At 39.2% G+C, this 26,776-nt stretch overlaps 2 protein-coding genes across 12 annotated transcripts in view; one reads left to right on the forward strand and one right to left on the reverse strand.

Annotated features, from left to right (window-relative positions):
- Positions 1 to 949: 949 nt before the first annotated feature.
- Positions 950 to 25,281, reverse strand: RNF170 (ring finger protein 170). Of its 8 annotated transcripts, XM_075137071.1 has the most exons (9): positions 24,596 to 24,981; positions 22,953 to 23,010; positions 21,353 to 21,487; positions 15,819 to 15,962; positions 10,962 to 11,037; positions 9,475 to 9,583; positions 8,371 to 8,444; positions 6,314 to 6,418; positions 950 to 4,578 (listed from the first exon to the last, which is right to left on the reverse strand). In XM_075137071.1, the coding sequence occupies exons 4-9, from the start codon at positions 15,953 to 15,955 to the stop codon at positions 4,309 to 4,311; spliced, it is 771 nt and encodes a 256-aa protein (XP_074993172.1). In that variant the 5' UTR covers positions 15,956 to 15,962; positions 21,353 to 21,487; positions 22,953 to 23,010; positions 24,596 to 24,981; the 3' UTR covers positions 950 to 4,308. The 8 variants fall into 8 exon arrangements, with proteins under 8 accessions (XP_074993172.1, XP_074993177.1, XP_074993174.1 ...); XM_075137076.1 differs by lacking the exons at positions 21,353 to 21,487; positions 24,596 to 24,981 and adding an exon at positions 25,183 to 25,281 and having other exon boundaries at positions 15,881 to 15,962; XM_075137073.1 differs by lacking the exons at positions 21,353 to 21,487; positions 24,596 to 24,981 and adding an exon at positions 25,183 to 25,281.
- Positions 25,240 to 26,776, forward strand: part of HOOK3 (hook microtubule tethering protein 3) — a 94,330-nt gene continuing 92,793 nt past the window's right edge. For 3 of the 4 annotated variants that reach the window (XM_075137064.1, XM_075137063.1, XM_075137066.1), the window contains exon 1: positions 25,240 to 25,469. In XM_075137064.1, the coding sequence (XP_074993165.1) occupies positions 25,413 to 25,469 (57 nt within the window). In that variant the 5' untranslated portion in view covers positions 25,240 to 25,412. The remainder of the gene's footprint in view (positions 25,470 to 26,776) is intronic. The other variant, XM_075137065.1, reaches the window with a different exon arrangement.

Below are 26,776 nucleotides of genomic sequence, written 5' to 3' on the forward strand. Positions count from 1 at the left end.
AATGAATGCGCATGGCTTCCAGTATTGGTGACTATCAGGCAGTTGCCCGTTTGGTTGGCAGTTGGAAGCAAAAAACCTACCTACAACTGCAACTGTACGACAGACCTTCTAAAACAGCCATCTATTCCAGCAGCCTTGGCTGAGGAACTCTTGAGTGTTTAGCTGAGCTTCCCGCAGCAAGCACAGAGGCATCAGATGGAAGGACAAGTGTGTACCCATCAAACTTTCAACCTGATTTAACAGCTTCTTACCAAATACATAATTACATGTTTTTCCATAAACACTGGAACTGTTTACCAAAGCAAGCTAAAAAGTTCACCTCCGAGTCCAGAAGACTTGGCCCGACTTGGCCCTGGACTTCCCAGCTAAGACTTGCTGGAAATTTCTTGGCAGAATGGATCATGTCTTCCTGATGCCCAGGGGTCTCTCATGTCATGAATTGGAAAAAGCAGAGGTTTGCAGCACAGGCCAGTCACACCCAGTTCTTCCCTGCCCCACCCCAACCTTCATCCTTCCTGTAAACCTACAGAGACTATTTGCTGTTTCCTTCAATTTACTTCACTAACTGGATACTCATCCACCTGCTTTATGCTTTTCTTCGCTTGGAGGACTGATATGTGAAGGTGTTAATTAATCATCTGTACTGGTTTATCATCCTGAAAGCTTAGTGCCCATGGATCTAAGTACTGGTCGGACGGCTCAGGGAAAAGACATCTAATGTACAACATACTTTTGGGACTAAGACCTTAGAAATTTTGTAATTCTTATAAGGGCAATAATAAAGATGAAACCCACCGAGTTATCTCTGAACATCCTGTCCACAGACACCAAGATAAAAATTGATCACGAATGCACAAGAGCTACCGCCAACTTTAGCCCAGGGAAGGGGGAAAAGGGGGAATAAAACAATTTCCCACCCAGAAAGTCAATAAAATAAATCAAGAGAATCTCCTACTTTAATAGCAATTTATTATCATTAAAAGTAACAACAAGTAAGTTTAAATCCTTTTGTCTTAAAAATCTAGTGTAACACAGAGTTCACTGCTACAGTTCTATGAAACCTATGGCAAAATTGTATCCCCAAATCACACCGTTCTGCCTCATCCTTACAGACATCAATGGTGTGAGACACAAACAACACAGGAACAGATCACTCTATACAGCACTTGTTATAAGGATGATCATTAGGCCTCAAGATGCTGCAGGTTCTTCTGTAAGAGCTATTAAGTACAACTTTAGTTTTCCCCTTTGTTAATATTGCTGGAACAATCAAATATTTCACACAGTTTTTGGTGAAGCCATAAGAATCTTTTAAGAACTGTATTCTTTCCCTGTTACTATTCTTTGCTGCTAAAGTTTTCCTTTTTTGCTTTTCCCCCTTTGGCTGCCCCATTCCAGGATACAAAACTACAGGGACGTTTGCAGTTGCTCTCCACACAGCATCACGTATTTCCTTCACATTCTGAAGCCACTGCTCAGCTCTAGCACTTACCTTTAACATTGCTGCTAGAACAACTTGGCAGCACACAGTTCAGGAATACTACATATGAATTAATGTCCAGCTTCTTGGGAACTCTAGAGCTTAACTTAAGCTCAAGCTAAGTATCCAAGACAGCTAACTAACACCTAGTTCAGATTTGCGTAAAGGAGCAGCAGCCAGACACTGCAGAACAGATGCATCTTCACATTACAGCTGTTCACAAAAAGGCCTGGGCAAGTCATAATACTGTTCATCAGTGGCTTGCAGGACCAAAAAAAAGTCTCCACAAGCAAGCACGCGTATTGGTGAAAAGGAAGAATGGTCCTAATTCTGTCAAGCATTTAATGTGTTGAATTTAAGCTTACAATATTACTCAATATTCAAAAGGAAGCAGAAGCGTCTGAGTGAAACCTTTTTGGCTAGCAGAAATGTAGTGAAGGAAGAAACAGAACATAAGTAAACTTTATATAGCTACTCAGATGTGTCTTGTACATGATTTCAGGTACACAAGAAGGTCTGTTCTTCAGAAGCAGACCCCTTGGATATTTCTGCATGAACTTCACAGTAGCATGTGGAATTGGGGAGCTCAATGAAAACAAACCCGTAAGCAGCTTCATGTACATCTATATCCACTCTGGATTTAGAGGGTCATGGGAAAAGTATAAACACAAACATATGGAGGAGGTACAGATCAACAGATTCTATGAACAGACTCCAGTTGTTCTACAACAGCAGTTCACACACTTCTCTAAACAGACCCACAAGTTAAACTCCAGGAGAAAAGGGGATGTTAAGTTTACTCAATTAAAAATACTTTTTTGGAGTTTGCTCTCAGCTGGATCTCTTGGGGAAAAAAACAAAACCAAAACAATGCTTACAGCAAAACTGCAAAATCCTGTCTTACCTAAAATCCTAGACTACTATCTTGCTTTGTAAATGTACCTGACAGATTATGAATATCCCACGCTTACTCAATAATACCTTAATGACTTTTAACTGAGGTAGCCACTAAACCATCACCATACATCAAAGAGAAAAGCCCAATGAAGATGCTCAAGAACAGTTAGTTTGCCAAAACCAATAGCATTTGCTTCCAAAAATGTCATTTTCTGTCTTGCTCTCCTCCTCCCACCCTTGTTTCACTTCCTGTTTCTCCTCTTTCCCATCTATAACAAACAGCAACAAGGGAAAATTTAGCTTTCCAGTTAACTTGTAAAATGTCTTCAGATTTTCAAAAGCAAATTTTCAAATGAAAAATCAGTGAATTTACTTTTAAATGAATGTCATTTATCTGTATCACACAGACACTGAAGGACAATCTCCAACCCCAACCACTGACACGTCAGGTGCCAGCTCTGTCACCTTCCTGCACATGCCTAGGTGCTAGAAGGTGTGGAAAGATGCCTGCATGGGCAAAACACAGACATCGTGAAAAGGTCCCTTTCATTGTAAGTCTAATCCCATATATGTAAACACGCAAAGAATCACCTGTCTAATCACTGTCTTTCAAGTACTCAGGAAGTTAAAATAAAATGGCAATTATCATTCCTCTAGCTAAAAAGTACATAGATCTAGAATATCCTTGACCTTTCTAGTGGCATTCATCTCTTAAAATGAAAATATTTTCAAATTACTTCTGTAGCTATGATAGCCTATATTCAAATTCAACATGAAAAAAAAAAAATCAACTTTAAGGATAATTAATACCCTGGTATTTTTGAAAACATTTCCAGGATTTTTTTGTGGTCCTTCATCACAGATCTTTTTCAAGGTAATTCAGAACCCCCTTTACCCACATCCACATCAACCAACCAACCAAACAAGAAAACCCCAACTGAAAATCAAACGCCCCAATATCTAAGCAAATACTTGTATTGCAGAATGTACATTCAGGTAAAATTCTGTAGTGTAAACATCCAGTTCTGACTTCTTTTCTTCAACCACTATCTAAAATTTGAGGGTTCTCTCCATTGGCTAAATGCTTTAATGCAACTAAAGGAATGCAAACTCTCAGTTCACATACATTGCATTGACCCAAAGAAGCATAAAACCCCTGCTTCCAAGATACATACCTACCAAATAAACAAGCCTGAAGAGAAAAACCATGCTCCCATTTAAAAATAGAGCACTAACCAGTCTGGCGTGCATAATATTGGTTTTCCTATCTAGATCAGAAACTGTGTGTATATTCCCAAATATAAAAATAAAACTGTACGAATTGCATGCAACCGTACATAGTGCAGTTCAAGCAATATTGAGGTGTTCTCCTTGTTTTTGTGAAGCATCTGGACAACAGCAAACTGCAGGGTCATAATTGTAATGCGGTCCTTGGGTTTCTTCTTCCACAGAGACACACAAAGCTACTTTTATTTTAAAAAACTCTAGCCCACAACAGGGACATTAAAAAATTTAGCCGTGATAACTGTACTGTGAAGAATTTCTGAATTTCCTTATACATGTCTCATGTACCCAAATAGATTTTTTGTTAGAATTCCTTTACTAGAACTCCTTTTTCACAAACCACACACCAAAAAAAGGTGTTTTCTGCTTTGATTACATACAGTTGCTCATCAGGTGGAAATAGATGAAGGTAGTTTATCACATTATAAAACTAACCTCATCCTTATGAAGTGTATGTAACGCACAAATTAAAGATTCCAGTTAAGCATCACCACATACTAACCCGTCCTATTTGTATAAGATGACCAGCTATGAAATTTTAACTACTGAAACTGTACATAGGCGCCTTACTATATCATACTTATGTTATAGTTCTCTTTTTAAAACATTCCATGACCACCTCTGCCTTTGGGTCATTTTCATCCATTTCATCTATTCAGCCGCTGTGTTACCACTTCTCGGTACATGATAGATATATATATAAGCAGAAGAAAAATGACAAAGAAATCATCCAAGAACCCTAGAATTCCAAAGAGGGCTTCAGGAAGAAAATCCAGAGGTGAAGCCAGGTAGAGCAAGGCTCCAAGCAAGCAGAGGAATATTCTGATGCGAAACATCCAGAAGAGGCCCCCAACAGAAAACATCTCCCTGAAAGCATGCCGCAATAAAGTGGGCAGATCCATAATTCTTTCCATAATCTATGAAGAAAGAAACCAAAAGTTAGTATTTTGCTTTAGCAACAGGCCCATGCTAAATGGGTCTTTTTTTAGTCTGAAGTTTCTACTACTGTATAACAGCTTTGGAATCTGCTATTTTATAAGAATTAAAACAAAAAACAGTGAGACAAGACTTCCTGGGTTTAGTTTTACTGGGTAAAAAGTCAGATTTAGAATATATATGTTTTCAAGAAACAGTCAAACTCTGTTATTCCATACCGTAAAACATACATTTAACTCATTACAAATACATTGGCATCTATTAAGAAGGAAAAGCAGTGACTACTAGAGTAAAACAAATGACTGAGAAAGTGAGAAACAGCAAACAGGTTAACTGGAGTGAAATATTGATCAGAATGGAAGACAGCTAGGGATTGCGAGAAAAAAAACAATAGGCAAGATAAAATAGGTTGCAGTTCTTCAGATACACAACATCCCCTCCCCTGGTATATAACCAGTGATTCCCATAAGTTTCCAAAGGACGGATCAAGCTTCAAAGTAAACTGAAGAACCTTTAAATGAATCCATCCCTGGCTCCCTTCCGTTCTTCTCCTATGATTCTGTCATCTTAGTGAGGGACTGCTCAACAGAAAATATTCAGGTTTTTGTTGTGAGGCCTAGGAAGGGGTGATCTTTGAAATTCTTTTGATACTGGTTCCTTTTCTACCGTACACAGTTTCTACCCAGAGCCGTGACATTAAAATGAGTTATTGCCAAGGCTGAAAAGGAATTTTGTATGTGGTTAAGGCAATACACCGTGTATAAATCAAAGACAATTTATCTAGTCCAATCAGGGCTTTAATGCAGACTTGTGGTATGACCTCAGACAGGTTATTGGGGACTAGACACAGATCCCACAGAGGTACAATGGAGGCTGAAAGGCAGCTTCAAACTATTCTGGATCTAAAGCATAACTGTTTTGTGGTTTAGAACATGAAAAAAAGAATTCCCGTCTCACACCTCTTTTGTCTCTTGGGACTGTAAATTTTTCTTGCTAATGTTTTGTTATTATATCCAAATCCAATGAACAGATGAAGTCAAGCAGGGAAGTTACTAGTATGCATGTGCATGCATTTCACCTTGCGAATCAGAACATGCACTTAGAAGACAAGCTCACAAGGCTGACTTTCTAAAGTTTGTAGAACTCCAACCATTTCTCTTAGCTAAAAAATCCTGTTTTCTTCACTCAAAGAGCAGAATAAAGACTGTAATATAATCTAAGAAGAAAATAAAAAAAAAAAATCAAGACAGCATATAGCTTGAAATCTGAGGAAGAAAGGCACAGAGTAGAACTTCAGATTCTTCTAATCAATGTAAAGAGACCAATCAAGTGAATATTCTTCCTTGCATGTCATATATTTCATTAAGTATTTTTACTGACTAATTATTAATCCTTTCAAATTAACGAGTCATAATTAAAAAGAGCTTAATGCATGAATAGGGAACTCAAGGCATATTAGCAGTTCTCACTCACAACAAGAATGCAAATTTCCATACATTCCCACAAATTACAAATAAATATTTTTAAGGTTGTGGGTTTGCCCTAACTATATTAACATCAATTTCCAAAGGAAAACTTGCATAGTCCCTAAGCATCATGAAGAGAAAATTCATATCCCAGGGGAAAAAAAATGAAAGAAGGGAAAAATAATCACAAAAAATGCTGTTAATCTCCCCTAAAATCACTGACTTCCACCCAAATTTACCCAAAACTTACAGATCTGGGCTGTCCTGAGAATCTCCGATTGTAATCATTAACATCTTGAAATACTTGGGTTGCATCCTGCTGATCTTCACCAAAGAGTGGTAAAAACAATGTTACCTAGGCACAGCAGGGAGATTTTGTTACATGTGCAACTGTCTTTTAAATGTAGTCATTGTGAACTCTAAATGAAAACAGTAATTTTCAGTTAACTACATAAAACAAACTTTATTTTAGCTGAATATTTAGTAGCAAAATAAAATGAAAACTACTAACATGGATACTGCTGCTAAGTTTTAACAAATTCATTGCTTACAACTCTTTACAGAATATTAATTTTTTAAAAGATTCTTAAAAACAGGCATAAGAACCCTCTGTCTAAGAGAGGCTTACAGGAAATTTTTCTAAACACCTAAATGGTTTATGTTTCAGAAGTGGGACAGATGATTTAGAGAATAAAGTTAATTTACCAAATTAATCTATTTTTGTTTCTTAAACTGAAAATCAAATAAAGCAACCAATGAGGCCATTCTTCTTCCATCTTTAGAATGGCCTTGCATTTCAGCAAACAAGCAGCAAAACTCATGCCTTTCCATATGGATGTTCATACCAAGACCAAGGACAATAATACAGAATAATAAGTTAACAGGAAAAGATATTACTATTAAGCTATTTTGTAAGCACAGAGAATTCTGCTATGTTCTTGGGTAAGCTTTCATGCAAACATAGAAAAATATGCAAGGTCATATTCACATATATCTTATGTTATCTTTCTGTATAGGAGTTTCTGAAAACATAAGACTTGTATTTGGAAGCGATGATCAGGTAAAAAATGCAGGTTATCATAGGGAACAGAAAATGCATAGCACTTTAAATTATTACAATCTCCAAAAGCTCCCTCTGTACCTGGCCACTAAACATCTCTCACATCTGTGCAGCAGTCACATTTAGCAAATGACAGCACGAGCAGATCTACATGCAACTCTTAGCCCTGCCACAAAACTTCTGTATGGCTCATGTTCACATGTTCATGTGTACATACTTCCATTCCTCATTTAGAAATCAGACCTCACTTTTCTTACTTCACAGGGTGAGAATGAATGCATAACCATGGAAGCAGTACCACCCAATTTACCTGTTACTCAGAGGAAGGTAAAAGAATATCTGCGTAAGGAGAGACACACAAAAAATCACTTATTTTCCCCTTTTTCATCTTCCTCACCTTTATTTTTTGTCTCTCTCTCCTCACTGGCTACATTCTAAATCTACTCATTCTTCCTCTAGTTATACCTTCCTCTGTCTTCTTACAGTCATTTGTCCTGCTGATAGACACAATCAAAGCAGGTTATAATGTACGGGCAAGGGCATGAAGCATGTTATTCATCAGAAGCTACTAGCTCTGTAGTTTGCGCACTGTTAAAATAAAGATGTACTTTTGTTAAAACATACACTATAAGACTCAGAGATCCTAAGTGTTAATGAGCTGCAGGAACACATTTCAAATTGACAATGTAAGTAAGTTGCGTAGGAAGTAAGTTAATGCTTGCTCTACAAAGCTCAAATTAATAATACATACAAACTAAAAATAGGGACAAAATAAGAAATTGACATGGATAGGTTTTTTGGCAGGAAGAGAAGGAAGAGAGAGGGTACTTCTCAGAAACCAGGATTGTACTGCCTACTGGCAGTCTTCCACAACAGCCAGGTCTTTCAGATGCAAATTCTGGTAAAGAAGTTATATAACATCCCGAACAGAAAGCATGGCAGAATCATACCTGAGATCTTACGACTTTCTGTTTTAATATACTCCTTTACAGAAAAATGGCTGAGTTATCAGTGCTGTCCACTGAAATTTGAGTTGCAGGAACAATCTGTATTTTTTGAGCCATTTCGCAAAGCAAAAAGTTCAAAAAAACTTAATGTCCACCACCTACGTCTCATATATCCACATTCTTTCAGCTTCTCAGACTACTTCTTCTGTCAGTCTCACTATTGCAGTTCACATGTGTGCTTTTTTGGTAAGCTATACTAGATAGCCAAACTATCAGGTCCATGATTACTTAAAATATTACCGTTTGTCTGCAGATTGGACAACGGATGGCACCAAGCCATGAGCCATACCTCCAGTAGGCAATAATGCAGGAACCTGATGAGGGTAAGTTACAGACATTTAAACTTCTGAGTTGAAACACCCATTGCATGAAATAATATGTTACACACCAAGGAAAACAACAGAAGTGTACAAGCAGTTAGCTTAAATCTACCTTTTCTAGTGTAATTTGGTATACAGCATTCACTGAAGATACCAAGAACCAATGTGTTCAAATTCAATGCTATTAATGAGAAAAATTCTGAATAGGTTCAACTGCATCATTAATTTTAAGGTATTATTTCCTGAAAAGACAGAAAGCTTCTTAATAATTAACTGAAGCAGCAAATAATTAAAAAATTTACCAGTTTAATATTTAGAAGTTACAAAAATGTCAAGAGATGTAAAATTTATCCTAAAAACCTGGCTTTATTATCAGAGTTTCAACAGGTGAAGGAATATATAAATTTGGAAAACAGTTAAATTTTTTCTTTTAAATGACTAGGCATGGTACGCACTATATACTCCATAAAACTAGATGAATGCAGTGAAAGAATCCTACTGGGAATCTGAAGGAGAGGAAGCAAACTGTTACATGGGGTGTTTATATGTAAATTTGAATAGCTAGGCTTCAAAAAAAAAGCCGAACACTTTAAGCATTGTGAACGTAGTCTCAATTCTTCAGGACTTCCAAGGAAAAAAAAACACTCTGAGATAAAGATAATACCAAGCAGAATTTTTTACTCTTCCTAAATGAGTTTTTTTAAATGGTACCTTTTCAAGTGTTTTTCAGCATCTTCAGTTTTTACTAACTGGAAATAAATTATACTCTCTGTCCTTGACATTTTTAAATTAACCGCAGTTTCAATCCTGATAGCACAGAAAAAAAGGCAGCACACTCTCAGAGTGACTGTTTATTCACAAATGTATTTTCTCAACAATTCATATAAAAGTTATTTCGAATGCAGACTAGAAGATAAGCAGTTAAAATCAAACAAAGCTTTGCATTAGGGTGACTGTACTAGTGCCAAAAGTTTGTATTTCTGTTCTGTTTTTAACTTTGGAGCTTGGGGATTTTCTTGCTTACCACAGAAGAGATGGCCACAGTTTGTCTCTATAGGAAACGTAGCCTGTTGCAAACAGACTGGACAGGACATATCTGTATAGAAGCGATGTCTATCACCAGCAGAAGCATCCTGTTGGAACGGAAGAGAAATGCAAAGTGTTAGAGATACTATTTTTCTATAAGTCTACTGAGTTTAAAAAAAAAATAACCAATCCAGTGTTCATTTCCTAGAAGTCAGTCAAATGCAAAACTATGTGAAATGAAAGAGAAATATATTTAAATTAAAAAATCAAGCATACTTAAATGCAAAAACTGATTCACTAAGCAAGTTCTTCTTGTGACCAGCCCATTATTTTCCCTTCATCTGTTATATAAGTATGTGCTTCAATCCAGTTAAAGACGGCAAAGAAAGAACCTCCTTGGTCCTTCACATTAAGTCAGGCTAGACATGCTGAAGCATGAATAACAACTCACATCTAGACTGTTACTTCATTATCGTAAGTAGCTCTGTCCAGAGCCAGGAAACTGAGCTGCATTGCTTACCAGTTGCAGTATTTAGTGTTCCCAAGCCCAAGCACAGACATCAGCTTGTGTATGTCACTGCCATGAAATGGTTTTTCTCCCCATTTTGCCATGTTTGTCTTCCACATAAATATGCACTGTAGTTAAAAATCTGTCATTATTTCAAGAAGTATTATGATGAAGGACTCTCCTCAATACTCTCCAAAAGTATGGCTTTTCACTCTAGGGCTTGGGACTCAGCAATTTCCAGTAACCTGGTCTAGACTCTCCCATCCTCTCCTCTACATGTCCGAACTGGGTGCAATCATAGAACCATAGAATGGTTTGGGTTGGAAGGACCTTTAGAGATCATGTAGGCCAACTCTGCTGCCATACACAGGGACATCTGTTAGGTTGCTCAAAGCCCCGTCCAACACTTCCAGGGATGGGGCATCCACAACTTCTTTGGGCAACCTGGCCCAGTGTCTCACCACCCTCATCATAAAAAATTTCTTATGTCCCATTTAAACCTAACCTCTTTCAGTTTAAAACCATGTCCTGTCACTAAAGGCTTTGGTAAAAAGTTGGTCTCTGACAATCTTTGTTGCCTGGCTCTTGTTGCTGTTGCTGTGTTGTTCTGCTACACATAGTTTATCAGTCTAAACATCTAACCCCTGTCCTGTGGCAGCAAGCTGTACTCTAGATTTCCTTTCCTTTACCACTAAGTTCCCAGGAACACGGCAGGAAGCACGGAACATAATCTAACATACTCCACCTTGTGGCAAAAACTTGTTTGAAAAAAGAACCAGCCAAGTATTTAATGTTAATTACTAAACTTATCTATAAAAAAAAGCCTACGTTATGTCATTACTTGATAAATTTCAAGGATGCCTCTGTACAGTAAGTAAGCTTCCACAACTTTCAAGACCAGTTTCTTCCGGAACCTCAGAGAAGACTACACTACCCCAAACCAGATAGTTGAATGACGCCAACACTTAACACAGCACCTGCTCAGTTTGAAGCTGCTGACGAAGAGCTCGCACTAGCTCTTGATTTTCTGGGTGTATGTTCTGATGTTCATTCCTGTGAAAGGAAATATAAGCAATAAGAAAAACTGAACACTGTGACTCAACACTGAAAAATAACAGACTGAAAAAAAAAAAAGAAACTTGAAAAAAATCATTCTTTCCTGCTATGAAGGATTTTAAAGGCAGTACACAAATAATTAAGGAAACAGGACATTTATTATAGATCCTAAAGTTACTCTGGACATTTAAAGCTGTACAGCAGCAAGATTTTTCAGAGAGACTCCATAATCAATCATTAAATCATGTTAATACCAGATTTTCATCTGAAACAAAATTAAGCCATTAACCTGCAAAAAATCAAGTTGCTTGAAAGCCTTTATATTTATCATGCAGAAATATTTTTAATTTTTGTCTCCACTGCTAGTTTTTGTACTGTTGATTTACTCATAAATTTCTTATTTTTTTCACTCACTACCTAAGTTATTGAGTTGAAAAATCCTAATTATTTCAATTTTATCTGCTACATGAAAGATTAAGACATAACATTTACATAAGAAGAGGTAGGCAAAAGAGGTAGATTTAGAATGTTGAATTTATGTAACTATCAGCAGACGGGATATAAAAAGAAATCACTCTTTTTAAAACACTCTTTAAAAAGAAAGACTCTACGGGCAAGAAAACTACAGGTTAGAGATGCCAAGGGGAATCATAGGGAAGGGACTCACTAAAGAAAGGAGGCTGGATATATTACAAGTTTGAAATTCAAAAGCACAATGGGAACAGAATTGGAATTAGAAATGATGCTGACACCATTAAGAGGTGTTGAGTTACAATAAATATGAGTCAACAGCATCATATTCAAAACTGTGAATTTTTATGCTTTATTTATTCATATGGATTTCACTGGTGATACATTCTGCTCAGCATTGTTGAGGTCTCAGCTGGATTTTGTTTTCCATTTTGGGCTAAATGGATAAAAACACGTAGAGAAGTTGGAGGAAGTTCAGAAGAGAATAAGAACTGCCCACATTTTTTAAACGTTAGAGAAAGAGCAAAGAAATGTCAGTTCATACAGAAGACTGCTCATGGAGAAAAAAGGGGACAGGGTAAGGCTTTCATTCGATATATGTGAGCAATTATTTCCCACAGTTATCTAAGGTTGGTGGAAAAACATTTCTAACCGCTACGTGCACAAAATCAGAAAAGGTTACCTCAGGGTATTGTGATCTATCTTTGACTAAAAGTTAAATAAAAATCCAGGTTGTACTGCTTCCAGTGATGATCTAGGCAAGCTGATCCTCTGTCAGAGATGAGGGCTGGACTGGCTGAATTTTTAGGGCATTTTCTGGTTGCAGTCCTGTTTACATAATTTTCTCAATGGTTCTAGGAGCTTCTGCAATATTTTCCTTCATTTGATGTGGGTGATCATAATACTTCATTAATGCTATCTTTAACATTTTGTCTCCTTCATTCTTTCGACAAAGAGGAACAGACAAACCCCATATTTTTCATACTAATAATTGCATGGTTATCTGTGAAAATAAATTTATTTAACACTGTTGTGGATGACATATATGAAAGTTACATGATGGGAAGCTTACACTAAAATCCTTCTTGCCCACCCTGGGTCTCCATGAGTCAGATTTTGTGGATGTTGTCTGTCATACATCTTATATGTATAAAATTATTTTCCTGTTTAGATGCTACAAATGTGCATATTTTGCACCTTCAGTTTGCCAGAAATTTGATATATATTGAAATTCAATTCAAATCACACGCAAGTGGAAGGTGTGAATTATAAGCCAGTTTATTCTGATTCCTTCATAAACAACTAATTGCAAATTTGCTGCTAAAGTGTTATCCAGTGAAAAGCTATACTATGCAAAGAAGAATCTAAAGTGCTCAAATTAAAAAAGTAGACATGGTAAATCTACCTGGGCAATATTCGCATATCATCCTTTTACAAATACTTCATTTATATGACTTTACTCTGGTACCACATACTACGTTGAATACGTGAGAGTATTTGTAGAGCTGTAGAGGCACAGTATGTACAACGTCTGTCCCTTATGCATAAGATGCTGAGGTAGCAGAACACTGTGCAATGTCCAGGAAGGGACAGGCAGAGCTCAAGACATATCCAATTCATAACTTCTGTCATGCAATTAGTGTGAGAAAATAAATGAAAGAAATGAAAAACAGTATGGTGCTATGTAATTAAAGGCATTATCAAACACAAGCCAGAAAGAAATAAAGTTAGGTGCGGAGTCTTTTTAATTTCCCCATTTCTGAGTGTTAGCACTCCATAACTTGAGGAAAAAAGTCCCATGGCATGGAAAGATTGTACTATGTATCACAAAAGGGCCCCACCAAACTATCATTACCAGTAGGAGGAAGGCTGCCTACTCATTCAGTGTGCAGGTGCAGTCTCACACAGGGAAAGTGAGGGACAGTACTTATGAGGACTGGTGTATCCCTGTGCAATGATGGCCATTGTTAATTTCCAAGGATTAAGATCTCACTTCTACTGAAAATACTGACTTGATCTTATAATCAAACCATATGATGGGATAGAAAAATGAGAGAAAAATATCTAAACTTGCAGATTCATAAACATGGATTAGGCAAGTCATCTGGAACAAGCAGGGAATCTCTGATAGAAAACACTGGAGAGTCAGGCTCCCTTTAATTTGTTGGATAAACTAAATTTTCAGTCTCATTTGTAAATGTGACAACCTACTCACAAGTTTAAAAGATGATGGAAAAAATCTGGCTGCATTTTATCAAAATTTATAACTCAAAGACATACAGGCTTTGCAAAAGTATCTTATAGTGACTGAACCAAACATCTGCAACTTGGTATAGATGTTAATTACTGCTAATAAACTTCTCCATCAAAAGCACGGAGACCTTCAGCTCATGCCCTGATGTGATGCTTCATTGAGTTCTCCCTGCTGGAAACAAGTACAGCAACCATATCCCTTAACAGTTCTTTCCATATTCCACTTCTGCTCTCTAAAATCTACTGCAACATACACTCCTTGCTGCCTACTTTCCTGTTTTATTCAGTTCCTGCAACCTTATTCATCACCCTAAGCTTTCTTTCATGTATTCTTACCCAGGACCTGTTCCTACCCAACTTAAGTATTTCAGATGTTGCGTACAGGAGTATGGGTGGCAAAGAGACTGGGGTAATGGACACAGTATAAAGAACACATAGACCACTGTATTGCCTAAGATAACTAGAGAAGAAAAAGAAAATACTCCTTTTTTCCACCACTCCCCCTTCAGTGCTAAATAAATAAAGAACTACCATACTTCTTGTGCTATACAGATTTTCTGTCATACTGTGCAGATTTTGATGGAGACAATACAAAGGAGGTAAGGGAAAAATACTGAATACAGACAATTTCAGAAGCTACCAGAAGGCACAGCGGAGAGCTAAGAGAATGCTGATAGGACTTTCAGTAGTCAGTCATACAATGCAGAAGTAAACAAGCGTCAAGACTTCCCAAGTATGGAAGCTTTGTGTCCGAGTTTGTTTGCCCCTCCAGAAAATAAACCATCAGGGCATGTAACAGAATCCACAGGCAAACTTTTTACTTAGGTCATTATACTGCAGTGGTAGTTAGCAACTCGCCCTTTTCTCCCTTCCTAAGTAACCTTTCATCATCAAGGTATCGTCTCCCTGAACTCCAATCCAGAGTGAACTCCCGCTACTCTTGCCCACTGCTGACCCTTGTTCCACTTGCTTTTTTTTCATGTTCCTAACTTACTTTCCTTCATAAAATTCAAAAGTAGAATGTTTACTTTTAAACTAAACACTTAAAATTCAAGTCAGAAATGCTAAAAATGTCAACATAAGGAGTAGAGAAAGCGTAAGAGAGCAGAGGGAAAAGAGGCACTCTTGAAGCCATCTGAATAACTGAAACAGCCTTGGAAAGAAAAGCAAGGTGAAGTGCATACATTTCTCTTAGATTCCTTTGTTTTCTCCTGGTCCTGAGCAGCAGCACTGCCTTGCAGTTCAACCAAGCTTTCCCACTTTTGGTTTCTTTTGTAGCTTGCTCTCAAATACCTCCTATCCCACTAATACTTCTCATGTGGACAGATCCTATTCAGTAAATTCCATAACGCCAATGCATCACTACAATTGAGTTCTCTTGGTTGTTAAAACTCTTCTGTGTTCAGAAGAGTTTACGTCCATAAAAAAAAGAAAAAGCCAATCTGAAGCTCAGACTTATTTTACCGAAACACATAGGCTACGATATTTGTTAGGGTGCAAAGAAAAACTCCGAAATGAAAAATAAGCTTTGATTGAAGTTATTGAAATTACTGAATTCTGAGCTTTATGGAAAGCATATTAAAGTCCATTGTTTTCCAGCATATTCATTTATAAACAAATCAGTCAATTTATTCAGGTTTGGGGTTTTTGAGGGGTTTTTTTTTGGAAGGAGACTGCAACTAGAACATATATTGGAAGATTATATCTAATCTTAATTGTGGAGTCATTACTGACAAATCTGTACTTTGTAACCAAATATGACACACCAGCCATATAGACTGTGAATTCAGCCATTTTCATGACATTATTCAGTTTGATCATCTGAAGAAAAGGAAGAGTTAAACTTCACTTTTGAGAAATGCATCATTTCATTCTAACTGTGAATTAAATTATGAAACTCTGCCAAGCAATTAGTTAAACAGAGTAAGTGATCAAACAATCATTCCTTAATGTCACAAAATCACAGTTTTGTATACCAATGTAAAAATTTGTCGAGAAAGTTAGAATTTTACAAATGCAGGTATGTAGATTAATTCCTGTCAACATATTCTCACCTTAAAAGCGTATATACCAGAGCAGCAATGAAAGTGAAACTGAGCACAACTGCCACCAGTACCTGGTCACTTATTCCTTCTATAACTGAATCATTATCTAGCTTCAAACTCTGAACTTCTGCTTGGTGACTGGCCATCACAGCTCTAAAATGTAAAAAGAAATATATACATATACATACATATATATATATAAAAAAAAATACACACACACACATACATTCTAAACATAGTTACAAATAATATGTATACACATCTATTCATATACACAATAAATTCCTGAAGCAACAGATTAGTCATTGCTGGGGGAAAAAAATGGTAAAAAAAGAGGGAACAGAAGCATTTTACCAAACACTGAGCTTGCTGCAGAGGACTGCAAAACATTGGTCTTTTGCAGTAGCAAACAAGTCTTAAATGACTCTGTTATGATCTACAGATTCTTTTTTTTTTAAGACATCAGTCAGTCGGTTACTTTACCTGGGAATCTTTACCAAATAACTTGCCTAGGAATAGGTCATTGCTGAATTAGACATATTCTAAAGACAGTTTATAAAAAGTATAATGACTCTGCATTATCAAGAATTTTAGCTATTATACAATACATGATTTCTGGTAGGCTGAGACAACATAATTTTTAGAAACCTAATTTTCACCACTTATGTGAAGAAAGAAACAAGGACACTTGGGGTTTAGCTGTTTTTAGAGTGTTAAATGCCCATTTGGATATACAGGTATCATCCAATGCACTTTATATTTATCTGTCTTTTCTATGCATTGCCATCTTTCAGCTGGAAACACATGAAAAACTTGAAAGAAAAAGCATATTATCAGGCTTCCCTAGGTAGACTCATTTGTTTTATATTCATTTCACATACACAACAATCAGAATAACTTGCCAATGCTAACTTTTATTACTGTACAGCATTAACCTACAGCTGGAGACAAGCAAAATAAAATAGTTTCCAACACACTGCTAAATGACTCCTGTTGCAATCAGGAAGTGAAATAAATTACAGCTGTGCATATTATGAAACCAGGAGAGTGAAACTAAATCTGGCAAATGACCAAAAAAGTCATACTGAAGCTGTGTCCGTTCACAATTAAAGTATTTTTCATACAGAGCTGACATAAAACCTCAGCATCTGTTTATGAGATCAGGTAAGACTGGTATCATTTACTTTACTTCCTAGTCCAGTGCGTGTGCCTTAAGCTTGCAAGCTTTCATCAGTGTTGCTCTCTACTTCACAGCTGATGTGTCATGTCTTAATTTGAACCTTGCTGTCTAGCAAACACCACCAGACACTGCCTGGCCATGAATTAATTGCAAAACTGAAATGGAATACAAGTCATCGGGATTTTAGTGCACACCTGTAATGACTACTCTGGCAAGATTTCAACATGCCAGTCTACTGCTAATGTAAAAGTGCCATCTTTTCCATAAGATAGCTACTCTCACCCTCCAGATCTTTTCTTGTATGAGTTGTGGAGCTTCTTCCAAGCTTCCTTACATTTGTGGGAAGCCATCCTCTGTAGCAGCAATGCAAGAGAAGCTGGTATATTCTAATATTACCGTAAGAAAGGGTAAGTGGTATGATTAAGTACCATAGGAGCAGAGAAAACTTATGGAGAACGAAGGGTAGATTCCTTTAACTGTTGTTTTGGGCTTCCACTGTGAAAAACAAAATGAAATAATGAAGCATATATAAAGTGAAACAATAAACTAAGTTATCCTAAGAGTCCCAACCTGCACTAAGACTATTATTTCTGTAACTCTGGTTATAATTTTTTGCTCCTTACAGCTTTCCACAAGCAACTGTGTCATAGTCTAACTAATGAAATGTCGATTAGTATTTGGAAAGAGTAACTTTTCCCAAAGCTGGAACACCAATGACTCATCAAGAGCCATGTTTAAAATAGGTCAATATTGACACAGGTTTCATATATCTAATGAATAAAAGATCAGATCTTTGTGGAAAGGTCTTACTTAGGAAAAAGAGGCTACACGAGGAATTACAGCATTTCTCACTGTAGCTAGTTACACAATTACATTGCTATAGTTAAAGCCATGAGGCTAAGGTGTTGTGGAAATTTTCAGAGCAGCAGTTCCTTGGTGCTGAGGATCTGGACTGGTAGGTGTGCTGTGATACCTCCCCAGTTCAACATTCCCAACCTGTATGCTTTATTTCTTTGCATATCCAATCCTGAAGAAGCTTCTCTCTCTTACAACACGTCATTCTGGGATGCTCATTTTCCACAACTGTGTCTCAGGCTGCGCGCTTGTATCTTCAACTCCTACATTTTCTCTCCTTAAGTACCATCATCAGTCTGCTAATTTGTACTGTGTCACACTGTCATTTCTGGGTTGACCACTCAGTACAAAAGTAAATGGCAAGGAATTGATATGTAATGATTCCTCCATTGTCCTGCATCAGCCCTGCTAGAATAGATCAACATGCTAATAACAACTACATCCCATTAAGTGTTACTTCTTTTTAGAAATACACACTGTGGCAGAGATACGTAAGTGCTTTAACTGCATCTTTGGAAGGCAAGTGTTTCTCACACTAACACCTGAAAGGCTTCCTGTGTCACTGCTTGCTCGGTGCACTCTGAAACCAACACATGAATTGTCAGTACCACACAAAGTTAACTCAGTTTCCCTGAACAGCCTTCAAAACATCCACTCTAGAGCTCTCTCTCCCTTTCTGCATGTTCCTTGCAATAACACTCTTGATCCTTATCTGCCTACCACTAATAGCACTCACTACATCTGCTTGCCTTCATTTCTGCTCATACACTCTTCTTGAAATACCAAATTGTGGTGCCAAGGTTATCAGCAGAATAAGAAATACACAGATTCTCACCTTCTCTTTATTCCCACACATAATGCCAGTTACCTGGATCTACTTTACCCCTTCACTTCCTACATACAACTTTCCCAATAACCACTTTCACACAAACTTAGCGTCCAAAAGAAATTCCTGCACAGTCTTCCTGGCTACATAAAATGCCACTCCCTCAAACACTTTGTCTTCACTTACGTATCAATACTGCCAAGATGTATAGAGGGGGGAGTGGAATCTTGGCCTCAGTCTCTCTCCCAGCTGCTTCTATTACTAAATTCTAGAGAAGATGGGCTATTGATGCTTAAGGCTCATGTTATTCATGTTTTAACTTACTTGCTGCTTTTGGACAGTCAACAAGTGCTGAGCATATTCCCCTCATTACCTTTAGCACCTTTTCTGAGACAGACCATTGCACAGGAGGGCTGACAGGAATTGTGTAGACTGGGAACTACAAACAGAAAGGTTTCACCTCAAAAGATCAATACATACTTTCTCAGAATAGTCAATTCAAGCCTCAGTAGAGACAGTAACAATCTCCTACTCTTATCTCTGGGTTAGCATGTAAAAAAAGCAATGGCTACAGGAGAACACTGCTAAAATATACTATATGAAAATTGTCTGACTGAAGGAGGGAGGAATTTTCTGATCTCAACCCTGTTTTGAACATTTTCAAACAAAATACCTAGAACTGCAACCTCGCAGTTCATGTTTCTTCAGGTGCAACTACAACCGCCAATGAACATATCTGCAGTGGTTTGAATGCATAATAGAGTAGCTAACTGTCCTAAAACAGCTGCTAAGGAATCTTGCCTCCCGCTGCATATGTTTAGCAGTAGTGCTCTTTCAGTTGGTACAATTCATAAGCAGGCTATAGGAGATTTAATTCTTAAATGATGTAATGAAGACCCTTCAATCTTCAGAGACAACCAGCATTGACAAGGACTGAGTGTATGTCAGAGAAGACTTCTAGAACCAGACTTTATCACAGACATCTAATATCTCCTAATAACCAGTAATAATTTCATGTCATTTAATAGCAACTTGACGTGGTTTCTATGAAATTCAACCTTTTTATGTTGATCCATTACATTTGTCTGGGTATGCAAAAATAGCGGTATTTCATCAACCTTTTCATCATATAAACCTTTTCAGATCAGCATTCTACACCACAGGCTTTCCAGACATTAATTTTAAAGCTGTTCTTTCTTCTCTGTAGATTTATGCTTCTTTTTGTTTCTTCTTAAAATTACAAAGAAGATTTGATTTTTTTTAATGCTGTGCCTCTATTCTTTTATACAAGAAATTAATTCCTGTCTACACTAGCTCTCTGAGAAAAGTATCAAATTAATAGAATGCCTTCAGGAAAAAAAAGGCAGTAATTGAAAATAGATTAAATTTTGAGAATTGATTTTTGGTTATACTTGAGATTTTTTCTCTTTTTAGCCATTTAACAAGGATAGTTTTCTTAAATGAAAGAATAACCCCACCCTGTGTTCCAATTAGGGGATGAAAACCAAACCACATCTAAACATACTCAGATCAAAATTGGAATTTATACAATCACCGTCAGAATGTTAAAAGTATCAGTCGCAGTTTAAAAATCCGACAAAAATGTTGGACCTTTTTCCTACATTAAAAGTAACAACAAAAGAGCCCAAAGCTTAATTTCCAGTTTCATTTCATCTCATCTTCAAACTACTGGCACTTGCTTGAAGTAAAACAATACAACTGCCCAGTGAGGGGAAAAAAGACAAGGAGTTACTCCTCTGTTCCACTTGGGCTAGCTAAGTTACAGCTGGACTTTGCAGCACAGTACTTAAACTGGGATCAGGTTTATCTGCATTAGGATTCTTGATGGCTACAGAATTTAAACAACCTCAGGCTGAATTGTCCACAAAATGTTTGGAAATAGAAAGGATTGGAATTTATCGTTTGTAAAATCACACAGTTTTGCTTGTAAAAACCATAACAGACTAACCATCCGAACACAAAATCACCTTGTTCATTCTCCGTTTTTCTAAGAGTGATCACCAACAGAAAGCAACACTAATTTACTTATATTTCAAATAAGAATCTGCAGGCCTTAAAAGTTACATTTCTCCCTCTATGGTTAAGTATGAACAATGCATGCAGGTTTAAGCAAAAAAAGGAGAACCATAACAAGCAATACTGCAATTACAATGTCTTTTATTCCTGGAAACTCATACAGATCACATTGAAATGTGAGGGCATGAGGACATACACTAGTGTGGATGTATTATTTCTTCATTTTTCAGATTTGAAAAGTATTATGAAGACTTTCAGTGTTCAACATACAGCACATCTAGAACAATACCCCATGCTATGATTCATAAAGAAATGAAAAACAATCCAATTTTTGCCATGATATATTGAACACTTGTTGCCAGCTACCAAAGACAGAATATCCCCATAGTTTTCTGAAGGATTTGAACTTTTTCAAGTTTATCAGGGAAGTACCATATGCTAATATACTCTCAAAAACACAGAGATTTTTAGAACCCACTACCAAACAAGCATAGCAAAAAAGAAGTAAGAGGCTCTTTTCTCTCTCTTCTGAGAAGTATGCAGTGAGATAACGCACATGCAATTTGTGAGATACAAATTTGTAACCAAGAGCAACATTTTATTGACTTTGAGCATAGTACGATTTGCTCAAGATCTGAAAGAGACCTTGGATAACAATGTGTCCTTTCTGGGATGGGCTGGGAGTGAACTGGATGAGAAGAAAGGGGTTCAGGGTTTGGTTTTTTTTTTTTACTTTTGGATATTTTCTTCTTGCTGCAGTACTGGCAACCACCCTCAGTGCTTAAAAAAAATTATAAAACGAAGTCAGTGGCGGTGCACCAGGGTGCAAGTCAGAACCTGTAATACTTTTGCTTGTTGTCTTTTATTAGCAGAAGCATTACCCCCTCCTTAAAAATGCTTGTAGAAATTGTGTGCTTTCCAGAATAAGCTAATTCCTCTCCGACTAGTAAAATACTGAGTCACATTTTTTTTAAGACCAAAAAGGCTTTAACTCCTCAAAATTTTCTTCATGGTAATTGGAACAAAAAAAAAAATCATTCATTCATATCAACAGGATTCCAGTAAGACTGACGTGTTTTAGATAACAGAAATCAAGTTTTAAGAATTTAAGCATACTAAAAAGGAGCATATTTATTCTGTAACCCACCCCCTGCATGCATATTACTTATATTGAAATATCTAAGGCATAAATTGAGTGTTTTTCTTTAAGACAAAAACAGACATAAATTTCCAAAATAAAAATAAAGGCAAATTCTTAAATGTGGGGCAATAATTGAGACCCCTCTCATCAGAAGTTATCCAATTACTTCTTACTTCAGGGTAGCAGTGGGTGATGGCCATTGTCTGTGGTGGAGAATGGGGCTTTGTGAATGGATTTGACCCAGCAAACTGCATCCTACAGTTATTTTTACTCTCCTTCATGAAGAACTCAAAGATATGCCTAGACCGCATTCAGAAAGCGTTAACAACAGCAGGCATTAAGCATGCATGATGAACAGTAAATAAGCAGCATTGAAGACTCTAGCATGAGTTTACCAGCCTAAATCCTAAATCAGCTGAATCCTGAGCTGATACATCTTATCTAGGTACTTTAGTGTACTAAAGTTGAACTTTGAAACAGTGGTGTAGACATATCTAACTTTATAAAACAGAAATAAGGGAAATGATGGATGGTGTACTCAGAAAAAGTGTTTTTGAGGAAACAGGATTAATTAGCTTTTCATTTCATGAGCACAGTCTTATTTGGATAAAGTATACACACAATAATATCTAGTATTAAGTATCTCTGTACGTTTTAAAAATCAGGAGGAGACCACCCAAAGGGCACATTTACTAAGAGAAATAAAAAAAACCCAATCAAATATAGCAATACAAATTGACAACATACATTTTGTGAGAAGGTTATTAAAACGGACTTGGGAATATCTTACTAGGATTTCATGCAGTCCATTAATACAGCATTATTATGAGTTATCAGCAACTTCAGAGTCACAAATCAGCTCAGCTGGTTATAACAGCAAAATTATAAACAAACTCAGCTGTATCATATTCAGTTATCTCTTCACCATAAGCCACCTTTGCTTTCAGGACTCTGCTGACTACATTTATATGCATGCATGCTCTTTGCAAAAGAGAAAGGAAAAAGCCCAAAGAGTCTTGCCAAAATAGGGGAGAGGGCAATTTCAGTAGGCAAATAATAATTTTGTTCAATACTCCTTAGGAACTGACCAACTGAGGCACTTGCCTGGTAAAGCAGGTCTTTGCAAGGTCTGAGGTCAGTAGTCTCTGAGGCACATTTTTTCCTAAAGAGAAAAAAAAAAAAAGAAAAAAGAAAGCAGGTATTCTACTTTTGCTGGTGGAATCATGCTTTGCAAGTTAAAAATACTACAGATACAAACTGCAGATGCAATTCTGTAAGGCAAAATAATCCCAAGTTAATACACCATTCTACTACCGGGAAAACAAAAAGTCTCCAAGTTTCTCTCATGAGCCTGAAACTATGTTGATGGTTTGAAGCAGAAAGACAAATTCAATGGTCTGTATAGCATTAATATTTGGAATATCTGTCTGGATGACGCATGAACTGCGTAAAACAATGCCCAACAAAGTCTTCCACTGCTTTATGAAGCTAAAACATACTGAAAGGTATAGAGTTCTAAAAAAAACAGAGGGTGGAACTGAATTCATATGCAGATAGGAAGAGGAGAAAGAGCCTGCCAATGCCTTCAGTTTTGATATCTGACTTTTCTGATCAGACAGGAAGAGAAAGGAAATAATGTCACTTAATTATAATAATATTTACTGTAATATGGTAATACTTCAGCTAAGAATGAAAAGGCTTTAAATCTCTTTTAAAAAAAGTGCCCAAGAATTATTTATTGTAGAAAGCAATGCTTCCTCACATCTAAAATAGACAGCAAGACAAAAAGCATTACTGTATTTGTTTGCATCAACAAAATACAAAAAGAAAGCTACATGTTAGGCAAAGCAGAGCGGGAAATGGCTACATAAAGGAAGAAAACCTTAAACACTGAAATACACCTGTGAAAGCATTGTTTGTCGAAAGTACCAAGCATATAGCTTAAAGTACACATTAAAATCTGGAATGGGTAGTTATAGTTGCGCAGCGTATATAGCTTTCTAAGACTTTCTAACTTATTCCCGAATGTGAAAGCTACCTTTAAACAAAGAGAGATTGAATTCATAACTTAAAAATGAAAACAGCAGGTTATACAATGAGATCAGCGAGAAGGTACTTTACTGGGAAAACTTGAGAATTTTCATAGCTTTTACAATACACTTTAATTCAAAACAGGCTGACATAAAGGAACACTCAAGATTTTGTCCTTGCTACTAACTTACTTAATTGAAGAACTGTGAGAAAATAGGAACAAAGTGATAGTTACTAGATCTGCGACCCTTCCTTTCTTGGTTGTTTATCCAACCTCCAGATAAACTGTTATCAGTGCACTGTGCTTGCCACTCTATGTTGTCCCACGTCTGCTAACAGATAGGGAGCTGTACAGCTTATCATGACGCCCGACATTCTCATTGCAAACTTCGGATGGGCCAAAATTCAACTGACTACTGAGACGGAATTTCTTGAACTCTTCAGGCAACCCCTTTGCAGCATGATGGAGAGCTACTCTGGCTGGGGCAGTAAGGACGCAGAGCCACTCTGGCCAGGAAACACACTCCTTGCCTTCGAGATTAAAAATTAGTTGAATTATCTGCAGCTAGTCTAAGTAAGTAACTTTTGTTTTATGTTAATTAGTTTTTACGACAGCAGAATTTTGCTCAGAGGAAATTAACGTCATTTTCTACTCCAAAAAGAGAGGAAAACTTTGTAGAGGCTGCTCTTTCTACAAGCCAAGCCATATTACTTACTAGCCAGAGAATGCCTCTGGGTGCAGCGCCCTCGCAAGCCCACGCTCCCGAAGCGAGGGACAGCCCGGGCCTGGGGTGCTGCTGCAGGTCTCTCCCGGCCCTGCCAGCGACCCTCCCAACCAGCTCCTACCCGCCACCGGCCTGCGCGGCGACAGCCGAGGGCACACACAGCCGGGGGCAGGGGGCAGACCCCGCGAAGGGCTGCGGCCGCCCCGGCACCCCTCGGGGCACCAGCGGCGTACAAGGGCCACCGCGGCCTGCAGCGGGCCTCGCCTCGCCTCACCACAGCGCCGGCCCCCACTCCCTCCCTGCCACCTCTGGCAGCGGGCTTAAACACCGCCACGCCGGACCGGACCAGGCCAGGCCAGGCCGGACCGGAAGAGACGCGAGCGACGCGAGCGACGCGGCGGACGCCCACAGCACCGCCCACGGTCCCTAGAGGGCCGGCACCCCCTGCTCCCCTGCTGGTTAACACGGGGCGGGGGGAGGAGACCCCCCACCGGGCCGGGCCGGGCAGGACGGAGCCCCCGCCCCCGCCCCTTCCCCTCAGCGGCGCGGGGGAGGGGCACGGCCCCGCGCGGCGGTACCTCAGCTCCCGGCGCGCACGACGCTCGCCACCGTCCGCGGCCCCGCCCCCCGCCAGCGTCGCGTCTTCTCCGCCCCCGCGCAGCGGCCGCGCGGCGCAGGCGCGCGCGGGCGGTTCCTGTCAGGTCGCTCTGACGTGTCGACGCCGCGGCCCGGCCCAGGACGGGGCGGGAGGGGGCGCCGGCGGTACCGACCCGGCCGCGGCCGTTACCCCTTTCGGCCGCGCCCCGCCATGTTCAACGTGGAGAACCTGGAGCGGGCCGAGCTCGGGGAGAGCCTCCTCACCTGGGTGAGTGCCGCGGCCGCCAGGCCCCCGCCTGGAGCTGGGCCGCCTGGCAGGGACACGGTTCCGTGCGCCGCCCCCCCCTGCCGCGGCCCTGCTCCGGCGGGAGAGGGGGGCCTCTCCCCGCCTTTCCAGCCCCCGCCCGGGCCGCGCCCCGGCGCTCGGGCCGGCTCCAGCCCGGCCGGGGTCGACGGAGTCTTGGCGGACCCGCCCCGCCTTGTCTGGCCGCGGCGGGGCAGGCGGCCTGGGGGCTGCTGGGGGGGGTTCTTCACCGCCTTAGCTCTGCCCCCGCGTCGGGGAAACAAAGGAACCAGCGCCCCGCGGCGCCGCGACCGGCACGGCGCGGGGGCCGGGGCCTGCGCCGGCGCGGCCGGAGGAAGGGCGCCCAGGTGCGCCCCCCGCCCCCCATCGTGCGCCCGGGCTCGGCGGGCAAGGTGCCGGTGCCTGGCGCGGCCCCGGTGTGTCAGTGCCGCGTTTTTCTAAGCTGCCGGCTGCGCTCGGCAGGCTTTCTGACCAGAAACTTTCTTTTCGTCTGTTTCTTCCTTTGTGTTTTTAAGTAGTGCTGGAGCCTCGAGAGACAAAATTCACCTGTGACGTCGAAGATAATACAGTATCAACCTAAGAATTACCTTTTCCCGTTTTAATGTTTAGAGCTTGGTCCATAAACATCTTCAGGTTGTGCTGTCATTCACAGAGCAGCCAAAATGTAGTGGACATTGAACCTGGGTTTGCAGCTACTCCGTAATTTGAGCAGTGACTGTAACATAGCCATGAAACTTGTATTTCTGTAGCAGCTGATTTATAGGTTGGCTGTTTGGAACCACTGGATTTGGTTTTGGGGTTAGTTTTGTTTTTTTTTTTCTTTCCATAAGCAAAATTGCCAAGGAAGTACCCACTATATGAAACTCTGGAGTACAACTGATTGTTGAAGAGAAACAGAGATTGTCTCTTTTAGACGTTTAATGCGTGCAAGGCCAGAGCTGGCTAAAGCTGTGATGGTGATGAGTAAGTTACTGGGAAATGACAGGTTAGGTTTCTCTGTAAAAGTCAAAAGGGGATGAGCAAGGAAATTTAGTGATTGTTAGAGGTGAGCAGGTGGCCTGGAAAGTACACAAGGCGGCAGTTTTGGGGAAGAGTGTGCCCCAGTGCTTCATACAGGTCTGGGATAAGTAACCCAGTTTCTCTTCCCTTCACTTTCCTGCCAGTCTTTGCATCTTTGTTGCAGTTGGCCACTTGTCCTGCTTTTGGCTTCCCGTGCTTGCTTTTTCAGGTGTTGGGAATGGAAGTCCTCTTATTGATAGAATTCATGAGGA

This window comes from Calonectris borealis, chromosome Z, assembly GCF_964195595.1.
Source record: "Calonectris borealis chromosome Z, bCalBor7.hap1.2, whole genome shotgun sequence".
Taxonomy (NCBI): Eukaryota; Metazoa; Chordata; class Aves; order Procellariiformes; family Procellariidae; genus Calonectris; species Calonectris borealis.

What these genes read in the sequence shown, in the direction of transcription:
- RNF170 (XM_075137073.1), bottom strand. Translation starts at nt 15,955, where the DNA reads ATGGCCAGTCACCAAGCAGAAGTTCAGAGTTTGAAGCTAGATAATGAT. An exon ending in AGCAGCTTCAAACTGAGCAG is followed by an intron (nt 9,584 to 10,961) that starts GTGCTGTGTTAA and finishes CCGTTCCAACAG; the next exon opens with GATGCTTCTGCTGGTGATAG. An exon ending in CTGTGGCCATCTCTTCTGTG is followed by an intron (nt 8,445 to 9,474) that starts GTAAGCAAGAAA and finishes TACCCTCATCAG; the next exon opens with GTTCCTGCATTATTGCCTAC.